Source organism: Sturnira hondurensis, unplaced genomic scaffold (genome assembly GCF_014824575.4).
Source record: "Sturnira hondurensis isolate 20B ecotype Veracruz unplaced genomic scaffold, ASM1482457v3 Scaffold0001721, whole genome shotgun sequence".
NCBI lineage: Eukaryota > Metazoa > Chordata > Mammalia > Chiroptera > Phyllostomidae > Sturnira > Sturnira hondurensis.
The window spans coordinates 2,581,159-2,608,063 of NW_028074352.1; the positions used below are offsets into that span (position 1 = coordinate 2,581,159).

Here is a 26,905-nt window from a genome sequence, read left to right on the forward strand (position 1 = left end):
TAATAGATCCAGAGCCTCTGCCCATTTTCCTCATCTCCCCCCAACACCCAGTCATCTTTTACCCCCAGTCCCTCACTTACCTGGTGCAGGTGAGAGCCACCATACAATAGGTGTGCCATTGCTAGTCTTGGATTAAAAATATGCAATGTTCATATGCCCACAATCTCTGATAAGTTTAAGCAGGAAGTTACTTGTAAGAAGAGAAACAGGTATTTGGAGAAGATTAAATCCCTCTGGTGTAAATGAAGTACAAATGCCTTCACTAGCTTTAGCCAACAGTTGATTGGGAGAGGATGAACTATTTTCTACATGGGTTTTCTGTAGATTTAATCACACCATTTTGATAAGTGTTTTGTTTTGCAAAACTCTTATAATGATTCATTGGGGCATTGTTTATCATAAAAAATGGGAACAACCTAAATGTCGCAGTAGTATGAGAATGACTAATAATTCTGTAACCATCCCATACAACATTCAACCTTTTAAAACCGTAATTATGAAAACTGTTACAAAAGAAAAAATTCTTTTGATACAGCATTATGTACAAAAACTGTATACGTATGATGACAACAACAGTTTAAAAATTTACATGTAGATTGAAAGGGCTTATGTAAAAGTAGATATATGTATATCTATATGTGTATGTTTGTGTATATTTAGTATGGTTGGTTGATAACAAGCATTTGGTATTGCTTTCTTTTAGTTACTGGCAATGCTGCTTAAGAAGAAACGCTCCCTTCTTAACAGCCATATTCTTCATCTAACTTTTTCCTTGGTGGGAACTGTTGACAGTGGACATGAGACCTCCATCATTCCCAATTCAACTGCTTTCCAGGACCTACTTTGTGATTTTGAAGTATGTACCTAAATACTAACTGGTAATGTGTAATCAGTGGACCTATTTCTTATTCTGTGTTAGAGTTAACTATTGTTAGAGTTAACTCTTACACAGTTTCGTCCCTTAGATGTGTTCTTTAATTTTACAATGCTCACATTACTATCACTAGTAAAATATGAAAAATGGGGTAGTGATGGGATTCCTTCTTCCTGAGGAGATTCAGTTTTACAATCAGCATGGAAGTGAAATGGCACCACACACAGACCTAACTCGAGCCAGTGTGCTGCTGCCTCTGGCATTACAAAAGGCAGACATATTTTCATCAAATAATTCGGATAGAACTCTCGGTGCATGTGAAGCCGTCTGTTTCCTTCTTCTTGAATCTCCTAGTTCTTTTGCTCCTTTTCAGGTATCACTGTCCTGATTCTAATTTTTCTCACTACTTTCCGCACAATTGCATGACATGAAAATTTCATTATTTTAGATAAAAGTGTCCAATTTCACACCCTTATTTTTTTCTGCTATTTGTTGTTTTTCTTTCCTTAGATTCTCACCCAGTTCTGCAGCCTCATCTCTAGTTATTTCTCAAATCTAAATCTGTAGTTTGCCATCTGAATGCCAGGCTTATTTTTGACTTCTTGCTCAACATTTTCATTTTTATGTCCCAGCAGCACTTTAACTTAACATCCTTCCCCAAATTAGTTCTTTCCTCTAACTTCTGTTTCTATTATTAACAGCACCATTCCCCCAGTTACTGAGGCGTGCAATAAAAAAATCAGCTTCTTGCTTCCTCAAGAAGGAAGAAAACAGCTTTATCAAACTATTTATGAACAGCTTGATATCAAGTTATATGATTCTACTTCTATATTTTATGCAGTCCACCATTTTTGTTTCTACTGCTGTTAACTAATCTGGGTCCTAATCAGTTCTCCTTATCTCACACCTATTGTTTTCCTTTTCCTCATTCTATCCTATTTTTTTATCTCATTCTATCTAAGACATAATTATATCAGTTATTTAAATAAAAACTTTTAGTGATTTCTCCTTCCTACACAATTAAGTACACATTTCTCAGCCTGACCCTCAAAGTTCTAAAAACAAACCTCTCATTCTTTCAGCAAATGTCTGTCGAGCATTTTTGGACTAGGCATCGTATTAGGTGCTAAGGATGTAAAAATAGAGTCATGCCTCAAGGCATTTAGTCCATTAGAAGAGAAAAAAAAAAAACATAAACAGTTAACAGCTTGTGAAAGCACAGAGACAAAGCTATGCAGAAAGAAGTATAGGACAGCTAAGGCGACCTGCTTAACCAAGTTTAGCTTTATCTAGTAACTGACATTTAAATCATAGATTATCTTTAGTTTCAGATTTTTTATTAAAGTCTAATATGTAAACATTAGAACTTTACGTGCTTGACAAATGTTGGCTTTGTTTATATTAACTTGTTCACTTTGGGGCTTTATATAGCATTCCTAATTACCTCAAACCACAATTATCTACAAATATATAAGTCATCCTATTTTATTAGACAAAATAAAAGTACTTACATTTGACAAATATAAGTAAGAAAATTGTAATAGTTGTAATAATTGTAAACCTGCACAGAAATTCTTTATTTATAAACAGAAGCAGAAGTCATATATACAGGCAGGTTTTTTGAAAGATTTTATTTATTTATTTTTAGAGAAAGGGGAAGAGAGGGGGAGAGGGAGAGAAACATTGATGGGAGCGAGAAACATCAATCAGTTGCTTCTCGTATGCACCCCAACTGGGGACCGACCCCACAACCCAGACATGTGCCCTGACCAGGAATCAAACCAGCGACCTTTTATTTTGGGGAATGACGCCCAACCAACTGAGCCACCCTGGTCAGGGCTACAAAAGCAGTTTTAAAGGACTTCACCAAATAAAAAGTATAATAAAAGTGGTTAATTCAGTTAACGAATGAAATAATTTTTATGTGCGGCATTTGCATTGCAGTGTTTGTTGACTTGGCATTTGGTGTGTTTTAACCTGGAGTCTACTCCTGTGTACTTGTGTTATAGGTCTGGCTCCACGCACCGTACGAACTTCATCTTTCCTTATTTGAACACTTCATTGAACTGCTCACGGAATCCAGGTATTAGTTAATACCTGTGTAGTCAGTTGTTTGCCTGTAGGAGAGAGGAAAGTGTGGTCCATAAAGTCTTCTTTCTCTTACAGTGAGGCTTCAAAGAATGCCAAATTAATGAGGGAATTCCAGCTAATCCCAAAGCTGCTGTTGACTCTTCGAGATATGTCTTTATCCCAGCCTACCATTGCTGCTATCAGTAATGTCCTGAGCTTCTTGCTGCAAGGTTTTCCCAGCAGCAATGATCTGCTCAGGTAGGGAAAACTTCTGTATTTGTCTGTTTATTAACTGAAAATATCAGTGAGTTTAAAATGAATGAGATGATTGTAATGGGTTCTTATGCATGTATATATGAATACCTGTAATATTAATATTATTCAACATCTTTGTAAGGTACAGAACGCATGCATGTCTCAGTATCTTGCCTTTGTAATGCAAAGCCAATTGTTGCTACTAGTTAATAATATAATATTGCTGAGAAAAGGTGTAGGAAAGAATCTATTGGATTGATTTTCCTGGACATAACAGTGTTTAGTATAGGGATTCTCTGTCCCTTTTCCCCAAGCCGTGTTAACGTCTCTGTATACAAACACTGCCCCCCCATAATGAGCATGTGTCTTCTCATTTATATTTGTTTACTATTATCCAAAACAGATGATAGGGGCTTGTTTGTATATTCAGATCTTCTATATGAATTATTTTTCTGCTAATGTGAATATGGCTTAAGGCCTATTAATGGGCTATAGAAATGTTCTAACATTTATATGAGAATTACCATCTTAAATGAAAATGGGAGGAAAAAACTACCCAGCCAAAGTACTTTCCAAGTAAAGAATTGCTTAAACTAGTCTTGACCAGCACATTTCATGTAATCTTCCAGGCGCCAGTGAAATCATGCCTACTTAACTAGAGTATTCCCAGTAAACTAATCTCTAATCTCTATAACATATAAATCACTCATGTTTATATTCGTTTACCTTGAAAGCATTTTTAAAACTTAATGACATTTAAAACTGAAGTTTAAAAATTATTTTTGAGATTGTTGCTACTATTAACAATATTTATTTCTATCTTATCCAATACTATGATGACCTCTTGGCTAAAATTATCACTGAAACCTATTAAGCTTTTATTTTTCTTTATAAATTAAGAAACTGAGGCCTAGAAAGGTTAAGCTACTTGCCCAAGTAACACAACTAAAAACTGATAAGAGCCAGTATTTTAACCTTAACTTGTTTCCAAACGCTGAATTTTTAACTACTACAGTGGATGCATATAGATATTAGGGCATTTTAATTTGGATCGTGCTGTTTGATTCGTGAAAATCACTTGGCTTAGTGCATGAAAGGGCTCAGTTCTGAAGAACATTTTAAAGCATTTTAACATATAAAGGGTGGGGCAGGAATAGCTTTACAGTCATTTGTATGGAAAATAATAATAAGCAATAATACAAGAATAAACTTTGTTTTTTTACGTACTCACAACTGTAAACCTACTTTTCCCTCACCCTACATAATGTTCATTGCGAAGGTCGGAGGGGAAGTAAACCAAATATAATCACCTGCAGGTCTATAGATTACTTAAATAAAGAAATACTATTTTGTTTTTCATTTGTTTGTTTGGGTTTTTTTGGTTTTGGTTTTTTTGTTTGTATTTTGTTGTTTGGGGGAAAGAAAAAATAAATGTATAACCTTTTTCCTTTGTCCTTAAAGGTTTGGCCAGTTTATTTCTTCTACTTTACCAACCTTTGCAGTTTGTGAGAAATTTGTAGTTATGGAGATAAACAATGAAGAGAAGCTTGACACTGGTAAGTGGATTCTGGAGCTTGACAACTAATTACTGTGCCCTCTTACGGAACAGGTTAGGCCTGCATAAGGTGTGGTGCTTTTGTATCGCTTGTCTCCTAACATTACTGTATTTACTCTTTTACAGTTGTATTTGCCTTAAATCAAGCCTATACAATATGCAGAAGTTCACAATTACCCACAGAATTTAATAGGATGTGACTTTTACTTTAAAAATAAAGTCTCTCCCATTTTTAGAGGACTTATAACATTGTTCCTTTAAACAACAAATTCTTCCAGGGTGATATTTTAACATTGTTTGATTTTTTTAAAAAAGATTTTATTTATTTATTTTTAGAAAGAAGAAAAGGGAAGGGGGGGAGAGGGAGAGAAACATCAGTTGGTTGCCTCTCTTACATGCCCCATTCAGTGACCAGACCCACAACCCTGGCATGTGTCCTGACTGGAAATTAAACCCGTGACCTTTTGCTTTGTAGGATAGTGTCCAACCAACTAAGCCATGCTGGTCAGGGTAACATTGTTTAATTTTTTAAAAATTTATATATATCTCTTAAGAAGCACAAATGCTTGCTAATGTGAATTATATCTGTATTATTGTTATTTTCATTTTCCTGTTAAATATTTAGTAATCATTTAGGGAGAGAACTTTTCACCAGAATCATTTTGTGTAAATATAAAATAAAAATAATTTAATAGGTTGTGAGATTCTGGGCCCATGACAGCCAGTTTTTTTTTTTTTAACTTTTCTCATTTGGTGCATAGTTTTCACCTGTGTTTCAATATTTTTTTTTTACTTACATATTCTAGGACAGGAGATTTCCTTGCAAAGCATTGGAATAAACTTTTAGATGGACCTGTAATCAAATTTACAATATCTTATATTGGTCCAGCATTATTACATTATTATCCTGTTAAATTATTCCAAAATCATATCACATAAATTATTTCCTTCAACCTTACAACATCCACCTAGAGTGTGGAGGAAAAAATGCTCTCAGTATCTGCAGTATCACTGTCTCACAGAGAAGTGTCCGTGTTGGCTCTACCATCTGGAGCACGGACTCTCNTTTTTTTTTTACTTACATATTCTAGGACAGGGAGATTTCCTTGCAAAGCATTGGAATAAACTTTTAGATGGACCTGTAATCAAATTTACAATATCTTATATTGGTCCAGCATAATTACATTATTATCCTGTTAAATTATTCCAAAATCATATCACATAAATTATTTCCTTCAACCTTACAACATCCACCTAGAGTGTGGAGGAAAAAATGCTCTCAGTATCTGCAGTATCACTGTCTCACAGAGAAGTGTCCGTGTTGGCTCTACCATCTGGAGCACGGACTCTCCAGTGCTTCATGAATAAGAGGAGAAAGTGGTGCACCATCTTGTTTTTGAAAGGAGAAGCTAAGAGATTTGAGCGACCAAGTGACTTCCTGTAAATCACAGTGCGGCAGAACTTAAGGCCGTGACCACTTACCTACTGCTAGTCACTTAGAACACTGTTGACATTTCTTTGGTAAATCAGATTAGCAGTAGATGAGAAGCAGAAAGATAAATGAATATGTAACAATTCTTGAGCGCTTTATATCTGCTAGGCACTGTGTGAGCACTTTGTATGATGTTATAGCAACCCTATAAAACAGGTACTATTGTTAATCTCAGTTTTACAAGGGGGTAACTGAGGCCCAGAAAGATTAAGTAAAAGAAAATTACCTGAAATCATACTACCACATTTGAACCCAGGTAGGTAGTCCAAACAAATATCATTAACTTTCTAACCACTATATTTTTCTGTCATATACCAGAATTATTTCCAAGTTCTGAATTAATACAAGCTAAGTAAATAGGAATTAGAAGTGAAAGTACTTTAAATATCTTTGGAAATGTATAACTTTTTTTTCAAGTATAAAAGAGATGTGGGAAACATATTTTTCTAATCTTCATATTTCTAGGTTGGTATTGAATTCAGTAATCACAACTAATGTGAACTTTTCTTTAACAACACAGTAGTACAGATGTATAAATTAGCTAATTTTTCTATTGATCTGCAAAGTTCATTGCTATTCTCATCACTTTGTTGCTGTTTGAAATAATAGAGAAAGTTAGAAGCACCTTACTGGTCTTGTTAGTGTATGCCACTGATTGTGTATTTGCTGTGGACTAAAGACTGTATCAAGTCTAATATGTTCCAAAAAATGTAAAACATACTTTTTTTTCTTAAAAAAAGTTTGCACAGTATACAGGATACCTCTACAAAGAAGAAAATGGCTTGAATAATGCTAAACAGTTATATAATAGTCAATGCAAAGTAAGGAGCATGGAAGGGCAGTGCATTTTGGAATAAACAGAGCACCAGTGCGAGTGGGAAGAGTTGATCTGGAAATTCAGAGTTCACTGTGTTAAACTGTATTTGAAAATTAGGGGAAGCATAACTGACAGCAAGAGAATGAGATATAAAAATTAAGGAACATTTTAAATTTCTGTGTGGATTGTCGTTTTAGTGAAAAGAAATAATTGAAAGGAAATAACCCCTGTATCAATTTCAGTTCCATGGTATGCTGTCATTGAGACACACTGGTAAGCTGTGAGTTACCAGCCCTGTTCCTCTGAGAAGGGGAGCAAATCTTGAGTTCCCCTTGGTAGGCTTGAAGTACCCTTCCCAATGATTAATCACTGAGTTTAATGTTTAAAAGAACAATGTTTAAGGGGCAAACAGTCCCTTACCCAAACTGGTAAAAGCATATACCCATAGTAGTTAAAGTTTAGCCTGAGCTGGAATGAAGAAAATCATGTGGCTTGGGACTTAATTAACTCATAGCTCATTAGTGCCAGAGCTGCACCCAGAACACTGGGCCATTGATGCCCAGTCTTGTGTGTGCCCAGCATTATCTATTGGGAACTGTAAGCTTTCTGTTTTCTGCCCTTTGTTTTCCAGTTTCTCTTGTGTATTTGTGTACCTTTTCCTCTTTTCTATGCTATTTAATTTTAACTTTTCTTTATGTATTATGTTTACTAAATAGTGTATGCTTCTTCTTTTTCATTTTTAAATTGGGTTAATTTAACTATTTATGTCCCTTAAAAAGAAATTGGAAATTAAGGATTTTGATTGTTATTTTTGTTCATGTGGTCCTTATTTGATTACTTCCCCTTGTTGGTAAGGGAGGGAAATATTAATGTGAAAAGAGCTCACAGTCTTTATTATCACTTGTTTAGATTATATCAAATGTAAGTAAACAATTTTCAGGATTTTAAAAAGAGTTGGTTTAACAGATTTTTTCCTTTTTTTTTGTCCGCTTTAGTGAAAAGTACTTCTAAAGAAACTGTTTTCTAGAAGATACACGTTTCTGTGAGATTTTCTATCCAGCATTGTTGGATATTTTATCCTGATTTATCTGCTAGGGCAATTTAATATTTTTATTTTTATTGTAGGAACTGAAGAAGAGTTTGGAGGTCTGGTATCTGCTAATCTTATACTTTTGAGGAACAGACTTTTAGATATCTTGCTAAAACTAGTTTACACATCTAAAGAAAAGACAAGCATTAATTTGCAGTAAGTAAAATCTTTTTAGAATTGATGGTACCAATTGCTTTTACTAGTTACAAAAGAATGAATTTCAACTGACTTTTCTATTTTTTAAAACCTGAAATTTATAGTATCTCAAGAATAAAACTTAGTCTCATTTTCTTTATAACTTGAAATCCTAATCACTAGAATTAATATGTTTTCTTTCTGATCCATTTGTCTTTTAATAGAGCTTGTGAAGAACTGGTCAAGACACTGGGTTTTGACTGGATTATGATGTTTATGGAAGAACACTTGCATTCCAGCACAGTTACAGCAGCCATGAGAATTCTTGTTGTCCTACTGAGTAGTCAGTCTATTCTCATCAAGTTTAAAGAAGGACTCAGTGGTGGAGGGTGGCTGGAACAAACAGATTCTGTCTTGACTAATAAGATCGGAACTGTCTTAGGTATGAGACTTTTGGAGTCAACTGCTTTAAAATAAGCTATTATGTTTTGCTTTTGTTTTTAAATCTTATGTAAGCTTAATACTCTTTATCTGACAGCCATTAAGAGTCTGAAGTTTAATTAATGATGATTAAAAGCTTAGAAGGTTTCAAACTTAGCTTATTTTAATTGCAAATTAAACTGAAGTCAGAAACAGTATTGAGTTGTGAAAACTCAAGGGATTTCCTTACATTCTGCTTGTTGCATAGTTCCCTTTATGATCTGTAAGTAAATAACTAGCAAGTTATCAGAACTGAATCAATAACAATAATATTTTGAGTGCTTATTCTGTGCCAGTTACTAAAACCTTCATTTTCACACTAACCCTATGAAGTATAAATGTTGTCATACCCATTGTATGGATGAGAAAGCCAAGGCATAGGGGTGAAGATAGGTGTCAACTGGGAAGAGTCAAAATTTGAATCCAGGTCACTCAGAGCCAAAGCCCCTGTTTTTAACAGTTATGTCATATTGCCACTTAAGGATTTAAGCTCAAAGTTTCAACCAAAGCTTCTTATTCTTTGCTCACCAGTTGTACACTGTTTTCAGTGTGGAACTTAGCATTTAAGTAATATTAGAAAGTTATAGTTTGCTATGCTAGATTAATTTGAATAGTTTTATTTCTGTTGGCATTAATTACCTTAATTTGGAAAATACATTTTTAAGATAATGTTTTTGTTGAAAATTATAATCATTCAATTTTTAAAGTTTTAAAAATGTATGTCTTGATAACATTCTATTTTAAAACAATATAATTGTATTCTGCAACAAGCATCAAGAATATCTATTTACCTTGTCAAGTGGGGAAGTTGGGGGCTAGAATTAATTAATTTTTTGTTGATTGATTGTCACCCAATAGGATTTTATTCAAGAAAAAGAAAGGATTACAACTCAGTGGGTACATACATGGCAGGCCACATGCACACTCTCAAGATCAGAATTTAGTATGTAATTTATCTATTAAAAATGTAAAAGTATCAATAGATAGGCCCCACCTGTACTAATTTCTCAAATATTAAAGCAAATGACAGGAAGGCAGCTTTACATAGTGCTGTTTTTTGTTATTTTACATGTGGAAAATGTCTGAAGAAACGTTGTATGTGCTGAAGAAAGAAATTCACTGTAAAATGATTTCTTGAGAAAACTGCTTTACAATATGAGTTTTAAATTATCATTAGATAATTTTATGATCTAAAAAAACAATCAGTATTTTGAACTGACTCCAGGGGAGGGATATAGCCAACAAGTGTTATTAGAAATGGTTTGGTAGCAAAAAATTTAGTTTATTTGCCTTACTAATAGCTGCTAAGGGAATAAATAATGAAAGGCACAATTGAGTAGGAGTTATTAATGCTAGTCTTCAGCCCTGCTTCTCACTAAAGGCCGAGAACTCCAGCAGTAATGACACCTAAGATTCATGTATAGCACATTGTGGTTTGCAAAATTATTTGATATCATCTCATTAGGCCTTCATCATTCTGGAGACAGATTCATATTTTATAGTATATATGGTACATTTTATAGGAAATAAACTTAATGAGTACAAATTAAGGGTTAATTTCTTTAATTAAGAAAGACTGTTAATTGCACAAGGTTCCTGAGTGAAATGGTAATAGTGTCCCTCTCTTGACTGTTGGTCCTGTCCTTTTTTCTGTCCTGTGTGACTTCTGTGGTGTCAGAAACAGATGGTTGTAGCACATCTGACTTACCCGACTGTATGCTTTAGAATTTGTATGTCCTTCACTGATAACTGCTTACACATGCCACAGGTTGCTTTGGTTCTAAAAGAGAAATCTAGGTATTTATATTTTAATTTGATTCAACTTAATTTTTAATTTTTTCTGACTATCTCTCTGATACATATATATGTGTATGCATACATATATATACATATATATAATCTCATTTGATTCTGTTTCTCTGATGAGCAGTCTAGTTTTTTAATGTTTTATTCACATTTATATCAAATTTTTATGAAAATACCTGTGTAGTTATAATTTGAGCCTAAATTAATGCTTAATTGTTAATAACATATGAGGTATTTCTTTTTTTTTTTTTTTTTAGATTTTTTATTTATTTATTTATCTTTAGAGAGGAAGGGAAGGAGAGAAGGAGAGAAACGTCAATGTATGGTTGCCTCTGTGAGTCCCCTTTTGGGAACTGGCCTGCAACCCAGGCATGTGCCCTGACTGGGAATCGAACCACGATTGTTTGGTTCGAAGGCCCGCGCCCAATCCACTGAGCTACACCAGCCAGGGCCAGATGAGGTATTTCTTAAGGTTGATTATGAGAAAAAAGGAGGGTGTGAGAATATAGAAAGGAAAATGATCCCTAGTATTGCTTTCCATTTAGGAGCTGTAGTTTAATCAAAATTTATTTTTCTATTAAAATATAAAATTTCATTTTATATCTTTTGATTCCTTAAAGCTAAAGATTTTAAACTCATAATTTCATTTAGAATTCACTATAAACAAAATTCACCCAGTCTCCTAATGCAACCAGTCTTTCAGAAGTGTGGCAGTGCCATTAAGAAAGCCCAGAGAGGCGCTGTGACTGTACAGGCTCTAAGACAGACGGGGGCTCCCGCTCCTAGTGCCACCACCCATAACTTTATGACTGTGAGCATGTCACATACTTTCTGTGTTATGAGGAGGGTAATAGCCACTTCTGGCTCACATGGTCATTGTGTTTGAGCAATAAGATGAAATATATTAAAGGGGTTGGTAAGTTGCTCTACAATTTTTTGTTAATTAGAAAAGCATACCTCAGAAGATTAATTCATATCATACGGAGCGGTCAGTTAGGATGAAATATTTGAAAAACCACCTAGACACAGATTCTCTTTTACTATAGATAGTAGCAGGTATGTGCTTGCTTAATCCTAGAAAAACAGGTTGGATATTCATTGCAGTGAAATTGGTTCAGAATAAAATCAGTCCTGCATCTCTTGGTTGCTTTTCGCAAAAGTTTTCCATTGAAACTCTGACCAGCATTCATTCTGTGCTGAGCACTGTTCTGGGTTTGGGGCCGCAAAAGAAATAAGTGTTTGAGTTATACCCTGAAGGCTGATGCTGTGAGCTACATGAGTAAGCAATGACCGTCTCCTAGAAGAACTGTATTCCTAGAAAGGACTCTGGGTGTTCAAACATCCACAGTCACAAGCAGGCTCAGATTTGCTGCCCTGCTGCTGGGCAGCTTTCCTGCAGAATTACAAATTGTGTTGTAAGGAAAGATTATTTTGCTTAGTCTTGTCTCTAAAGTTGTAGATAATTTAAGATTAAGTAGTTTATCATGATTTTCAGGACAAACAATATATTAAGTAAATTAGAACAATTGTATATAGAGAGGGGAAGGGAGGGAGAAAAAGAGTGAGAGAAACATTGACGTGTGAGAGAAACATCAATCAGTTGCCTCTCACATACCCCCAACCAAGGTTGCCTGGCTGGCAACCCAGGCGTGTTCCCTAATGGAGAATGAACCCACAACCTTTGGGTTCACAGGCTGGCACTCAGTCCACTGAGCCACACCAGGTAGGGCAGCAATTATATTTTTAAGTTACATTTTTGTAGCATCATACATTTTTGGCTATATTTTAACTTTTACTTTCTTCTTATGGAAATTTTAGACCTTTTTTGAAGTCATTCTTTTAATGAGCAGAGTTTATATTACTTCTTGTATCGGATTATCTCAGCAGTGTGTCAAGACGTGGACCCTAATACGCAGGCTTGCTGAAGGTGAAGAGAGGGAAGTAGAACTTGACTGAAAGATTAATTCAACAATTGAACAGTTAATTGCTTATATTAATATGAATGTTCTGGTGGAAATGTCACACATACCGAATTACTCCTATCTTTGTTAATGCAGCATAGTAATCAATTATTAATTTTGTACTTACTGTTACATTTCCTCTTCTCTTAGGATTCAATGTGGGCAGAAGTGCTGGTGGGAGATCGACGGTTAGGGAGATTAACCGGGATGCTTGTCATTTCCCTGGTTTTCCAGTTCTGCAGTCATTTCTTCCTAAACACACTAATGTCCCTGCCCTCTATTTTCTGCTCATGGCATTGTTTCTGCAGCAGCCAGTTAGTGAGCTGCCTGAGAACCTGCAGGTCAGTGTGCCTGTCATCAGCAGCCGATGTAAACAGGGTTGCCAGGTAGGAATTACCTAGTAAGGTGTAAGCATAATTATGTGTGTCCCCAAATCACCACAGGGCAATGGGTTAGTCCCAGTAACACCACTGATTCCATATCATTTTCACGTTTCGGGTTTGGGAACCGAAAAATCTGGAAGTACCATAGAAAACTGTCCAAAAAGAAATCCTTTATCTCTATTTGGCCTTTTTTCCCCCATTATGATTATATGATTATATATATGCCTAAAGACTTTAGATGATATTTTAACAATGATATAAAGAATTTTGAGTTGTGTGATTTTATTTAGAAAATGTAATTTCATTTCTGTAGAATTGAAGAAGGGAGTGACATATACCATAAAATTAATTGGGTAGGCATGGCAGGGTTCTTAGTGCAAGTCTGATTAGAAAATTATTTTTGATTTCTTAATGGTAAAAACATCCACAGTAGTCAAATAGTACGGCTTTGCTTGATTTCTGATCAAAGACTGGTGGATATCTATATACAGACTATGTCTATAGCACTGCCAAGACTTAGAAATTTAGTTTTAAACTCAATTATATGTGCGCCATAGTGCCATGTGCATTTCAGACCAAGTCTAGTAACTGACAGAACCTTTTAGGTGAAAGCACTATCTATACCCTTACATTAAGTCAAGATAAAGATTTATACTTAGCAGAGTTTGGTTGATTATATAATTTTTCAAGATAAACGTGATATCATAGTCATAAAGTGTTATATAAAACTGGTATGAATAAATCTCCTCAAACTGATTTTTATTTTGTCAGATCTTATCTGTATATAATCCAAAAGTGAATTAGATCCCCTGGCTAATTAATTAGCACGTGTTCTTTTTGTGTGTTTCGTTTGGAGAAAAAAGTAGAAAACAATGTTTTTAACATAGGGACCTAAGATAGGAAGATACATAAATTCACTTTTCTTTTGTAAATGTAGAAATGAGATTTAAAATATAGGAAGGAGGAGTGCTAGGTCTCTATTTCTTCATCATTGCTCACTTTGAAAAAACTAACTAGTTTTAAAGAAATTGTAGAATGTTAGAACTTCTGAGGGTATCTATGGAAAAAATCATCAGTGGCTGATCTTCACTTTCACTTCTGCAGTTTGATTTAGATTCCATTTGGACATTTATCTTCGGAGTTCCTGCCTCCAGTGGAACTGTGGTCTCTTCTATTCATAATGTGTGCACCGAAGCTGCTTTTTTATTACTGGGAATGCTCCGCAGCATGCTGAATTCAGTAAGTTCACTGAGATACTCACACCTGTTGATAGGTCTCTTGCTTGTGATGTTTTTTTTAAAAATGGAGGGATCTTTTGGAAACATAGCTATGTATTCACAGCATAGTATCTGGAACCTACCTCAGCCTTTCTATTTTGTTATCTCTGATGTAATAACAAACTGCAGTTGTTAAGACCATTAAGGCTGGAACTCTGCCTGAGTTCAAATCCCTTCTTTGATACTTAAGACACACTGGCCTCTATGTACCTGCTTTTCCTCATGTATAAATTGCTGCTGATAATAGAATATATCTATTAGGGTCATCATGAGGATATAATGATTCATCTGTATTTTGCTATGTATAATGTGCACCCATATTTTTAGCCCAAACTTTCAGGGAAAAATATTTCAATTTTTTAATTCAATTTTTCATTTATTTATATTTAGAAACAAAACTGATCATTGTATTTCAGGGTATTATTTTGCATACAGATATTGTTACTGCTTTCTAGAGTTACACTTTTAATGCATAAGCATAAATTAAAAAATTTAAAACATTTGCATAGATACAGAGTTAGTACTACCCATTTATAATGTGCATCCTTATTTTTCCCTCAAAATCTTGGGCAAAAAGTGCACATTATATACAGTAAAAATATAGTATATACACAAACCATATTGCAATATGTCCTTATGATAATGTTATTTGAAATTTTGAAATTACTTTTATTGAGAGGTTAAAAATCAGTACAAGTTTCTATTTTTCATATTCTAATTATTTTTATCTTAGATATGAAGAATTTAAAGAGTAAATGACAAAATATATATTTCTGTCTATCTTAACAGGAATACTGTGAATAGTCATTTAATTTGTATACACAATTTAGGATCACACTGTAAGAAGAATTATTAACGAGAATCTTTAGATAACATGTACATGACAGGTCTAATTTTAGTCAAAACTATTATGTCATTTTAGAAAAGAACATTACTATCACATGTATTAATATAGAATGCTTTGCGATTTTTGTTTTGGTTCCTCTTCATAAACTAATATAAACTTCTAAGTTTAATAAAAGCCAGTCTTTGGGGAAGTATCAAAGGATAGGCATTGTTTAGGTATATTATGTTTGTTACATTTTCATTATCATTACTGCTATTGTTATTATATTGCTGTTAAGAAAAAACACAGTTCTGTATGTCTCCTGTACTCCGACTCTAGTCACCAAGTATGGGGGGGCTTTTGTCACAGTAGGTGGCTGTCCGACAATTTAATTCAGTGCTGACATTGTTACCAGGGGATAGCATTAGGCTCCACAGGTTAAGGAGTCGTTCCTACAAGGTGGGCTCCACACCTGCAGGCACCAGTCACCAGTCCAAGTTGTTGCCTGTGCTTCTGACCTACAGCTATAAATTGGAGGTTTTCATGATTCAGAAAAACGTTTTACTTACTAGATGACCGGTTTATTATGAGAGGATATGACTCAGGAACATCCAGATGGAAGAAATGCATAGAGCAAGCTGTGTGGGAGGGGATGTAGAGCTTTTATTCTGTATCTGCTCTGCCATTCCCCCAGCGCTTCTGTATGTTCCCCAGCCCAGCAGCTGTTGGAATTTGGGCTTTCAGGGAGGCTTCATTACATAGCATGATTGATTAAGTCATTGGCACTGGTGATTGAGCTCAGTCTACAGCCTCCCTGGAAGTTGAGAGGTAGGGACCTTCAGGACTGAAAGTTCCACCCTTTCATCATATGGTTGGTTCCCTTTGTAGCCCCCATCCTGAGAGTCACCTCAAAAGGCACCTCATTGACATGAACTCAGCTGTGGTTGGAAGAGCCTTATCATGATTAACAGAAGACACTTTTGCACCATTTATCACTCTGGACATTCCAAGGGTTTTAGAAGCTATGTGCCAAGAATGGGGTGAAGATCTAATACATATTTCTTACTATAGATTACAGTATCACAGTTGTGTAGTGGTTAAAAGCATTGTAATTGTCATTTTTCTTATGACAACAAGAGGCTCAGAAAGGTGAAGCAACTTACCTTCCTCATCTTATATCTTACTCCCAACTCTGCCGTGATGGAGAGTGGGGCAGCTCTGTTGATAGTTCAGCCACCATTGTCACCAGCTATCCTCGGGTCGGTAAGTGGTGAATAATCTAAACCACTGACTCCTTACTGAGCTGTGAGCACTCCAATGAAGAGACAAACATCCTGCCATGTTTAGGGGTATTGTTTGCGGTTTTTTTTAGTCCATTTCAAGTTTTATTGTTTGTGTTTTATGAAAGAGTTATGAACTATCATACCTAGTTTTAGAAGAGTAGTGAGTAGTGCATTTTTTTAAAGTAGTTTCTAGCAATGTCAGTTTTTCTAACATACTATTTTTTTCTTGTCTTTATGACAGCCTTGGCAATCAGAAGAAGAGGGATCTTGGCTCCGAGAATATCCTGTGACCCTCATGCAGTTCTTTAGATACTTGTATCACAATGTTCCAGACCTGGCCTCCATGTGGATGAGCCCAGACTTCCTGTGTGCATTGGCAGCCACAGTCTTCCCCTTCAACATTCGCCCTTACTCCGAGATGGTAGGAAAGGTGGGGGGGCGGGGAGTCAAACTGTTATTTTGCTTTGGTGGTTAGCAGATTTTAATTTTCTGCCAATCTTTTAAGCTTCTGACCGAGTTACAGTTTCATAACTTTCTACTTTACCTCTTACATCATTATGTGGTGTCTAGCTCCCCACACTCTCCTGCTTTCCCCCAAAATAACAGTGAACTCTACTTCCTGTTCTCATTTGCCATATTTTGTAAGTTCCTTGTTAGTACTTCCTTCTCCCAGTAGCTGTGAAACCATTTCCTATTTTATGTGATAATACAGCTATGTAGTTGTAAAATGTTGTTCCAAGTTACAGAATTCTGTTCAAACCAAATTTATCTCTACTTTATTTATCTCAGGAATAAGGCATTTTCTAGATTTAGGCTATACAGGTTAGTTACAGGGTTCATTGTCTTCATAAAAAAATGAAGTATATTTGTCCTTTTTGTTCAGCCCATTTCTTTGAACTTTAATTGTTCATATTTTGTACTGAGCTTAATAGAAAATTAGACTAATCACATATACTGTAGATACTGCTTTTGTCCTTTTAAACAAGCTCAAAAGACCATTATTCCTGTATAGTAGTTTGAAGTTCTTGATGTTTCCTCTTATTTCCACCTCTTACTCTGGGCCTGGAATAAACTAAGTTCTTCGTACTAATTTTTCTTCATGTATAAAGGTGAAATATTCATTCTACAACTGTAGGAATTTTCAGGATAAACACAAGTATAGCGCATGACTTAACCACCATGGCTTATTTACAATTTTAAAATTCTCATTTTTGGTAAAATAGACCTTCAGTGATATCTCAGTGTCTTGCCTTGTCAGCATCTTGTACAGTCTATTTTAGCCCCTTTTTCTTCTTCTTTTGGCTCAAAATTGGCACTAGTTTCATTGTTTTGTATTTTTAATTTATTTGGTGTTTTTTAGGTACCACCACCATTATGCCAGGTCTTTATCTGAAACTTTATGATGTTTGACTTCTCAGGTATATTTTAAATATGAAAATGTAGTTAATCTCATTCTATTTCATTTATTTCAAGTGTAGTTATCCACAGAAGAGATATAATTCAGCATAAAACAGGCACACAGTTAGTGGGCAGTGCGCAGTATCATATTAGAAAGAGCTGTGTTGAGTAGCCGTGGCACACGGTGACACACAGTACCTGATCGCTGCCTCGAAGGAGGGGCCGCGTAAAGCAAAGCAAAGTGCTGGTTAAATAGATTAGTAGGAGGTAAGCGTTGAAGGAAAATGCCATTGCTGCTACATTTTAGTTTTTTGGAAACATGGAAGTGAAAACATCAAATAAAATTGAATGAGACTAGCTACGTACATTTCCACTTAATTTTACTAGGTGACAGATCTAGATGACGAAGTTGGATCTCCAGCGGAAGAGTTTAAAGCCTTTGCAGCAGACACAGGGATGAACAGAAGCCAGTCTGAGTACTGCAATGTGGGCGCCAAGACATATCTGACCAACCACCCAGCGAAGAAGTTTGTGTTTGACTTCATGCGGGTCTTAATAATAGACAACCTCTGTCTTACCCCTGCGAGCAAGCAGACTCCATTAATTGATCTTTTGTTGGAGGTAAACACAAAGAAATACATTCACATCTGTTTTTCATTGTTATTACAATTAGAACATTCATAATCAAGCAAGTTTTATGCCAAATACCTTTCAGATTTCTAATTCTTCTGGGTTGTATGGGCAGACAATGTCATGGGCTATGAAAATTTTTAATTTCAACGGTTTATGTACCCTATCAATTTATTTCTCTCCTTTTCATCTCTGTAGGTGTATCCCTTTACCACTTTTCATCATTATGCCCCTACACCAGGAATTGACAGACTTTTCCTGTTAGGGCCACATAGTAACGATTTCAAGCTTTGAAGATTGTACCATCTTCATCACAGCTAGTTAACGATGCCATTGGCACTAGAAAGCAGCCACAGACATAAACTGATGGGCTTTGCTGTGCTGCAGTAAAACTGTATCTGCAAAAACAGGCGGAGACTGGATTGGGCCCAGCAGCTTTAGTGTACCAGGGCTCTGAAAAGAACACATTTTATGAAAGATTTAATCAGTCCAGAAGACTAATTGCTTTTCTCTTTGAGGAACTTCCTACTGGCTCTTAGCAGAATGGCAACTAAAACTGCACTTTCGTGTGCTCCCTCTAGTGGCTGACACAGTTAACTTTTTATTTGAAACCCTAAAACCCCCGCAGATGTGTTACCTGATTCATGGGAAAGTATCTGGTCAATTAAAAGAAATCACTAATATAACTTAGGTTCCAGTCATGGTAAGTATTTTAACTAGGACCACAGTGTTTAATATTGTCAGAAAAATAGTCATTTTCATCAGTAATCCCTGTGGTAGACTTAAAGCATGTCTGGTAGGACATGCCCTTGGAAACTTTAAAAATAAGAAAAGAGATGGCCAGCATCTTAGTGCATCAGGTAAGTATTTGAAGCATTCTGTGCAAAATGAAAATAACAATAAAATTCAGAGGCGGTGTGTGTAACAGGAAGAGCATGGGTTTTGGAGTAAGAAATGCCTGGTTTGAATTCTGGCCCTATTTATTATATGAGTGCTTTAATCTCACTAAGCTAAACTCATCTCTGGAAAATGATATTATATGCCATCTTCTCTGCATGATTGTTATGAAAGTTAAATATGTATAAATCACCCAGCAAGAACTATTTTGAGAAGCTAAATGTGTGCCAACTATAGCTGTGTGACCTGGGCCAACATCAGTTCTCTTCACCCATTACTGTTTGCCTGTCTTTAAATGGCATAAAAATAGAACCTGTCTCTGAGGACTGTTGGGAGAATGAAATGAGGTGATACATGTACGAGGTATAATACAGTGCCTGGCATGTAAGACTTACACAATCCAGTGGCCAGTGTTAGCTTATATAAGGTGTCAGGGAGTCTTCTCCCATCTTCCATTCACCATCATCCTCTGCTGTCACCACCAGGCATCTTACGGAGGGTCACATGGATTTGCTGCACGTGAACACCTCCATGGCAGCAGAAGGAAAGTGCGTGAAAACAGATCACAAAGTATTTGAAGGAAAGATAAACTAAGGGGGCCAGCTTGGAGTGTGTTCCTGTCTGATACCATAAGCGAGTTTCTGTAGTCTGAGGAGTTTGCAATATTGCAATCAGAATGATAAAGCTCAACACCCTCTTTTTTCAGTGCTTCAGCCCATTATGGAAACACAATATCAAAGACTTTTCCTCCAAGAGCCGAAGTGCTCTCCCATGGGCAGAAGACACCCATGGGCTGCTGGACTGTGCACAGGAAGGTTCTGCGTAGTATCCCAGGCCTCAGGAAGGAGGCTTTGATTCTTTGCAGACTGATGTTTCCTGGCTTCACAATTTTCACAAGGAAGACAGATCTAACAGCCAGAGGCCAGAGCAGATCATAGTGCTTACCATATCTTCATTCTGCTCTGAACTCCTGGTTGTCAGGCAAGCCAGGCAGATTTATCTAAAACTGGTGAGCAGATTGTAGCACACTTGCTCTTGTGCATTGATTAACTTTAAAATGGAGATTTTTTAGTAGAGTTAAAAGAGTATGGTACAGCAGAGGAGGCCATGGATTTTGACATCCAAGAAACCGAGGTTTGAAATCCTATTTGTGGCTTGACCAAGTGACTTAACCTTTCAAAGCTTCAATTACCTTACTTCTAAAATGGAGTACTGGCTGCTGGGGCTCAGTGAATTGAGTGCCAGCCTGCAAACCAAAGGGTTGCCAGTTCGATTCCCAGTCAGGGTACCATGCCTGGGTTGCGGGGCCAGGTCCCCAGTTGGGGGCGTGCATGAGAAACAACCACACTTTGATGTTTCTCTCCTTCTTTCTCCTTCCCTTCCCCTTTCTCTAAAAATAAGTAAATAAAATCTTTAAAGAAAACTCTTTAGTAATAGCTTATTCTTTAAAAATAAAGTAAGATATAATAATAGATTATCAGATATTCTAAATTTGTAGCATTTAAAATACTGCTTTTGGAAGAACTGATTCAAAAGAAGATGATGTTTCATCTTTGCTTCATTTTTTTAATTCTGTGGTCAGAAATATAAGAAAAAGGGAATAATAATATTTATATTGTGTTGTTTATCAGTAAGATTTTTAATCCTTTGTTACATTTAGTAATATAATTATGGTTGAGCCCTTATCTTTATTTAGTTGGTTCTGTTTCTAATTCTACACTTAATTGATTAGGCTTCCCCTGAAAGATCTACAAGAACTCAGCAAAAAGAATTTCAGACTTACATTTTGGATAGTGTGATGGACCATCTGCTTGCAGCTGATGTGTTATTGGGTATGTTTTATTTTCACTTTAAAAGTATTTGTAATCACTTTCTCTCTCTCTCTAAACCCCAAGTGTACCACCTTTTTAAGTTCATCTATTTCTGTGCATTTTCAACTCTTACTGATATTTTTCTGTAATGAAGAAAAGGCCCATCCAGCTCTTTCCTTTAGTCTGGAGTAAAGGTCAACAACAGGAAGTAGTACTTAAGGTGGTTGTCCACACCAGTGCACTACCAGGTAGCAGGAAGAGGACAAGGGGAAAAAAATGTTTTAAAAACAGTATTACATGAACTGTTAAATTTTTATGAACGTCTAATACTTTTTACATTAACTTTTTCATTGTAACACTTATAAAGGTAGAGTTCCATGAATTATAACTCAGACAACATGCCTGTATAACACCTCTCAGAAATGCATTACCAGTACCCCCAGAAATTCCCTCTCTTCCTGACCCAGTTAACAACTCACTGTATTGTCCCAATTTCTAAAACGGGTTCATTTTGTCTGCTTTTGAACTTTGTATAAATGGAATCACAAAATATGTATCCTTTTTAGTTCGGCTTTTTACACTCAATGTTGTATCTGTTGAATTTATTCATGTTACATGTGGCAAGAGTTCATTGCTATGTAGTATATCATCATATAAATAGTAAATATATCCATTTTACTATTGATGGATATTGGATAGTTTCTAGCTTGAGACAATTAAAAATAAAGCTGCTGTAAACATTCTTATTCATAAGAATCTACAGGGCATGGCAAAAATAGCTTTACAGTTGTGAGTGTGTGCAACAGTTTAGCTCGTATTATTATTTATTAATCATTGTGTTATTTTCCATATGAACAACTAGAAACCTACAGTTCCTCACTCTATATGTACAATATTTATAAATATCTGTTGAGTATATACCTATGAATGGAATTGTTGAGTCATAAGTATGTAAATGTTATTCTTTAGGATGGCTTCTAAGACATAAATTGAAAACACATTAATTTTTTTTTTCTGAATGTCTCTATCTAGCTACAATAAAAGTATAAAATCTGTACATTTACAATAGAGCTAATATTTATATGTAAAATAAGGATCAAATTTAAAGAAGGAAAAGTAACGACTTAGTATATTTGTTACTTGAGTTCCTGGTAATAATATTAATCATAGAACCTCCATATTATTAAATTACCAGTTTTATACAAAGTAACTTGCCAAGAGATCTTTAGTATTGACTTAACATGCAACTTTCAAATCACTATGTGAAGTCAGCCTTTGTTTTTATCACTTGAGATACTATTTATGTAGTTTCATTACATCAAAGTACAAAATGAAGAGTTTTGCAAAATGTGGTAATTTAGAGTGTGGTGGGAATAATCACTTATCAGAGGCTGTGTAACTTCTGGAAATGATGGGCTTAGAGGGGGCATTCTAAGCTTGAAGAATTAGTCCTGAAGCAGTAGAAGCAGTGTGTACCTAGCAAGAACCTAATAGTAAAGCTTTACAAAAGAGATATTGCTTATGGCAGACGTGGAGGGGGCAAAAGGCAGCCCTTGGACCACCACACTGATTGCACTTTATTATTCACAAGTCTGAGCCTCTCTTCTGCCTGCATTGCTTCGTTACTATTAAAGACTTACTGCACAATCGAGGGTTTTGTTTAATGGTTTGTTTTACCCTTTATTTGTTTACAAAATCAATTTACAGCTAATAAACTACCTTAACTTTTCTCTGTAACAAAGATCATCTGTCACAGTTTAAGTTGAAGAGCTGTTTGCTTATCACAGACTGTCTTAAGGCAATAGACTTCACCGTCTCAACCTATAATGCTTTTATCCTGCAGAAGTTATTCTTCCAACATTTATCATGATTTCTAGCCATGAACATCATGATTTCCAGCCAGGAACATCATTTATGAGAGCAGTACATGAGAACTATTGGTCTTACTTCTCAGTGTAGTAGATGTGCTCATTTTGCCTTAACCTGATTTGTTTGAGGATCTGGTCTTGTGCTGGTAGGTATCAATTTTCTTAGACATCTTTTTTCTCTTTCGTCTTGTTTCTGGAATTTAGGGGAAGATGCATCGCTACCTATTACCAGTGGAGGAAGCTACCAGGTATTGGTGAACAATGTGTTTTACTTCACACAGCGTGTGGTGGACAAGCTTTGGCAAGGCATGTTCAACAAAGAATCTAAACTTCTCATAGATTTTATAATTCAACTAATTGCACAGGTAATCAGTTGTCACTATTACTTATAGATTATGTGTTTTCTGATTGAAAAACTAATAAGATAATGAATGTTAACATTTTATACAAAACTCAGCTTATTAAAAGTGAATAAAAAAGGCAGACCTGTGACCCTTTCACCCTTAACCATACCTGGCTCCAGTGTGTCCCTTGTGACAGTATCTGGTTTTCTCAAGCTCTGGGCTCTCATTGTCTCCCCACAGGCATTGCTATTTGCTGCCCAGATAGCTAGATAGTTTCCTTTTAATTTAAATAATTTAAGTTAATAAAGTTTGATAAGTTTTTTTATAGGATGATACCTCCGTGTATAAAGGCTAACAGCATAAAAGAGTTGATGTCAAAGGAATCTTCTTTTGTAATGGAATCTTTACAAAGTCCGTTGTGGTCCTTGTTCCTTTAAAGATGTTATTTTAATGTGTGTTGGTGGTAGCTCTGACTAAGGAATATTGGCCTGGTTTGTCAAGAGTGATTAATATTATTCAATACTTAATGTAGAAAGTAGGCAAAACTTTTATCATGTTTTATTAGCGTATGGTGCATAGTTTTTTTTGTGTCGCGTAAGAAATCTCTTAAGACTTAAATTTGTGTTTAAGCTAAAGAGAAAAGCTCTCAAGTCAGGAGATGAAACTGGAATATCCAAAGTTTTTTTTTACTAAAAATTTTGAGTAATTTTTTTCAGTAATTTTGAGTAGAGATCATTCATCCTAACAGAACTTGTGCGATAGAAGACTCTGCCCTGACGGCACTTCCTCATGTTCTTGGGGAGGCTGCTCTGCCCCATGGGAGTGTCAGAAGCTCTCCTCAGTGGCAGAGGTAGTTTCACATAGCACTCATCACATTAAACTGTATTTAAGTATCTCCTAGATTCTAAACCCCATAATAGCAAGAGCTTTATATTTTTTAACTTAGCACCAGTACTTATCATGTCATCTGGTACATAATAGACTAAGTGTTCACATGTGAATGATAAGCAGATCTTTTATGGTTGGCCATTTTACTGAATAAAGTATCTTTCATACCTTTAGTCAAAGAGAAGATCACAGGGATTGTCACTGGATGCTGTGTATCACTGCCTCAATAGGACCATCTTGTACCAGTTTTCACGGGCACACAAAACTGTCCCACAGCAAGTGGCTCTCCTTGATTCACTCAGGGTCCTGACTGTAAACAGGAACTTGATCCTCGGACCTGGGAACCATGATCAAGAATTCATCAGCTGTCTAGCTCACTGCCTTATTAATCTTCATGTTGGAAGGTAATTCCTTTAGTTTCAGTTTGCCACCTTGAATTTGTCTTTGATGTTACTTCACCAGAGCTTTTTGTTTTATTTTTATCGATAGTAACATTTCTTTTTCAATTAATCTCAGTTTTATTTAAAACTTTATGCAAAAGGTAAAAGACAAGTGTTGCACTTTTGCAGTGAAATGAATATTTTCCTTTAATTTTCTGTCTTTAAATTTTTCATTAGTCACCATGTGTCACATACATAATTTTAAAAAGTAAGTTTGCTTTTAAAGTAAATAACATACACATTGTTGGAAGTTAAGAGGATTAAAAAGAAAAGAATGCAATGAATAAATACAATGGCGTATACTAAATGAATGAAATTAGTATTTTTCCATTGATTGCTTTCACAGATACTTCTTTAATGTCTGCTGGTGTCCAGTAATTGAATTAGCAACCAGGATGTGAGCGAGAGGGACCCTGTGGCAGGGTCTCGGAGCATGTAGTCTTCAAGGGTGGGGCAGTTAACTAAGCAAGCCCAGTCGGTTGTGCTGAGTGCTCTGCTAGAAGCTAGAAGCAAGGTGCGTCAGGAGCCTGTAACAGGTGCCCCTAATCGGGAAGAAGCACCTGCCGAGTTGTATCTTGAAAATGGTCAAGGCGGTGGTTAACCCTCTTAAGAGGTCAAGGAAGAGTGATGTAGAAAGAAAGAGCCATCTGTGTGATTGCCCAGAGGGAAGGAAGCATGAGGCACATTTGGGAAACTGCAAGTACTTCACTGCTGCTGGAGGAAGGAGTACTGCAGTAGCAGACTGGAGAGGGGTAGAATGCCCAGCCCTAGGAGGAGATCGTTCTTAAATTAACTTTTTGTAATTTTTAGGTAAAAGTGTTCATCAAAAAGCATCTTAAATATTAGGATGTTCATCTTGATGCTATAGTTTAGTTACTTTTAGTCAAGTGGATTTGTGAGCACACCCCTTAAAAATGGCATTTTTATTACAAATTGGACATTTTGTGTATCTGCTGAGTGTATGTCTATCAATTATGGAGCTTTGTAATGGAGCCAGCCTTGTGTCTGCAAAGAATAGTTATTAGAGTTTTTAGCTACCATCATTTTCTTCGTACAGTTTAAACTGATTAATTTTTTCAGCAACGTGGATGGATTTGGACTGGAAGCAGAAGCCCGCATGACTACATGGCACATTATGATTCCCTCTGACATTGAACCAGATGGTGGCTATAGCCAAGATATTAGTGAAGGTTAGTACCTCAGCTTTTCCCCCTTGCCTTCTCACTCGTTAATTAACAACATTGACACCAGTCTCCAAGGAGGACATACCTATACATACACTGAAACCTCCATCAACATAAACCATCATGTGACTGTGCATGTCCTGTGCCAAGGTGGGAAAACCACTAACCACTGATCTCTCTACACCTCAATATTTTGTGGTAACATTGGGAGACGTAATGGTACTTACATCTACACAATTAATAGTGCAGATACTAACTTGGCACTTAACCTAAAGAGAGCTGCCTGTTGGTAGAGTTAGGCATATTACATTAGAGGTAAATGTTGCCTGAGACAGGTTGTCAGTACTATCATTTTTCTTTTTATTCTCTCTCTATTTTTAATTTAGTTGTCTTCTGTTGATTTTGTGTTATGCATGAAAGTCTTTGGGTGGATTGATTTCTTATTACCACATTGTTTAGTAAAAAAGATGAGACTGTTACAGTTGTATTTGTCTCCCCAGCAATGCAGTGTGGTAGTTTTGCATATGATTTTATGCTTTGGGAGTCCAGCAATCATTTAAGCATTAACTTATTATGCCTTCTTTCACCAAAAGTTCTTGAATCCCAGACACTGAGGACACAGTGGTTATTTTTACCCCTCTCTTATATCCCTCAAGGAACCGACAGTTAAGACCATTGGTTCTCAAAGCAAGGTTCTCAGACTAGCAACATCATCATCACTTGGGAACTTGTTAGAAAAGCAGACTCTCTGACCTCACTCAGAACTACTGAGTCAGACCTCCAGCTGGCCCTGGTGCTTGCTGAAGATTGAGTGGTCTAGAGCAGGGGTCAGACAAATTAGCAAGGAGTCCAAAGCAAGAGAGATTTAATAATCAAAACTTGAAAAAATATATTTAATTTTTCCTTTTGCAAAATATTCAAGAACAACTTTAAAAAAAAAAAGAACTCCCATTGAAGAGCTTCTTAAGCAGTGTTCACTTGCTATAGCCGCTCTGTGCTGAATCCTCACTAAGGTCTCAGAATTGCCCATACATATAATGAGAAGGGTGAGGATGAAATCTTTCTGTGGTTTCATTAGGTATTTTATTTTAATCAGAATGCTAATACACTGTTATGAATTAGTGCATTATGAACCTTCAGC

General features: G+C 35.9%; 1 protein-coding gene across 7 annotated transcripts in view; it reads left to right on the top strand.

Annotated features, from left to right (window-relative positions):
• The window catches only part of WDFY3 (WD repeat and FYVE domain containing 3), a 288,472-nt gene that overhangs the window by 196,622 nt on the left and 64,945 nt on the right, over nucleotides 1-26,905 (top strand). For 6 of the 7 annotated variants that reach the window (XM_037030828.1, XM_037030821.1, XM_037030851.1 and 3 more), the window contains 14 exons: nucleotides 704-856; nucleotides 2,884-2,957; nucleotides 3,041-3,202; nucleotides 4,661-4,755; nucleotides 8,189-8,309; nucleotides 8,513-8,730; nucleotides 12,686-12,921; nucleotides 14,023-14,157; nucleotides 16,546-16,725; nucleotides 18,090-18,323; nucleotides 20,962-21,061; nucleotides 23,113-23,273; nucleotides 24,315-24,544; nucleotides 25,661-25,770. In XM_037030828.1, coding sequence (XP_036886723.1) covers nucleotides 704-856; nucleotides 2,884-2,957; nucleotides 3,041-3,202; nucleotides 4,661-4,755; nucleotides 8,189-8,309; nucleotides 8,513-8,730; nucleotides 12,686-12,921; nucleotides 14,023-14,157; nucleotides 16,546-16,725; nucleotides 18,090-18,323; nucleotides 20,962-21,061; nucleotides 23,113-23,273; nucleotides 24,315-24,544; nucleotides 25,661-25,770 — 2,209 coding nt within the window. The remainder of the gene's footprint in view (nucleotides 1-703; nucleotides 857-2,883; nucleotides 2,958-3,040; nucleotides 3,203-4,660; nucleotides 4,756-8,188; nucleotides 8,310-8,512; nucleotides 8,731-12,685; nucleotides 12,922-14,022; nucleotides 14,158-16,545; nucleotides 16,726-18,089; nucleotides 18,324-20,961; nucleotides 21,062-23,112; nucleotides 23,274-24,314; nucleotides 24,545-25,660; nucleotides 25,771-26,905) is intronic. The other variant, XM_037030839.1, reaches the window with a different exon arrangement.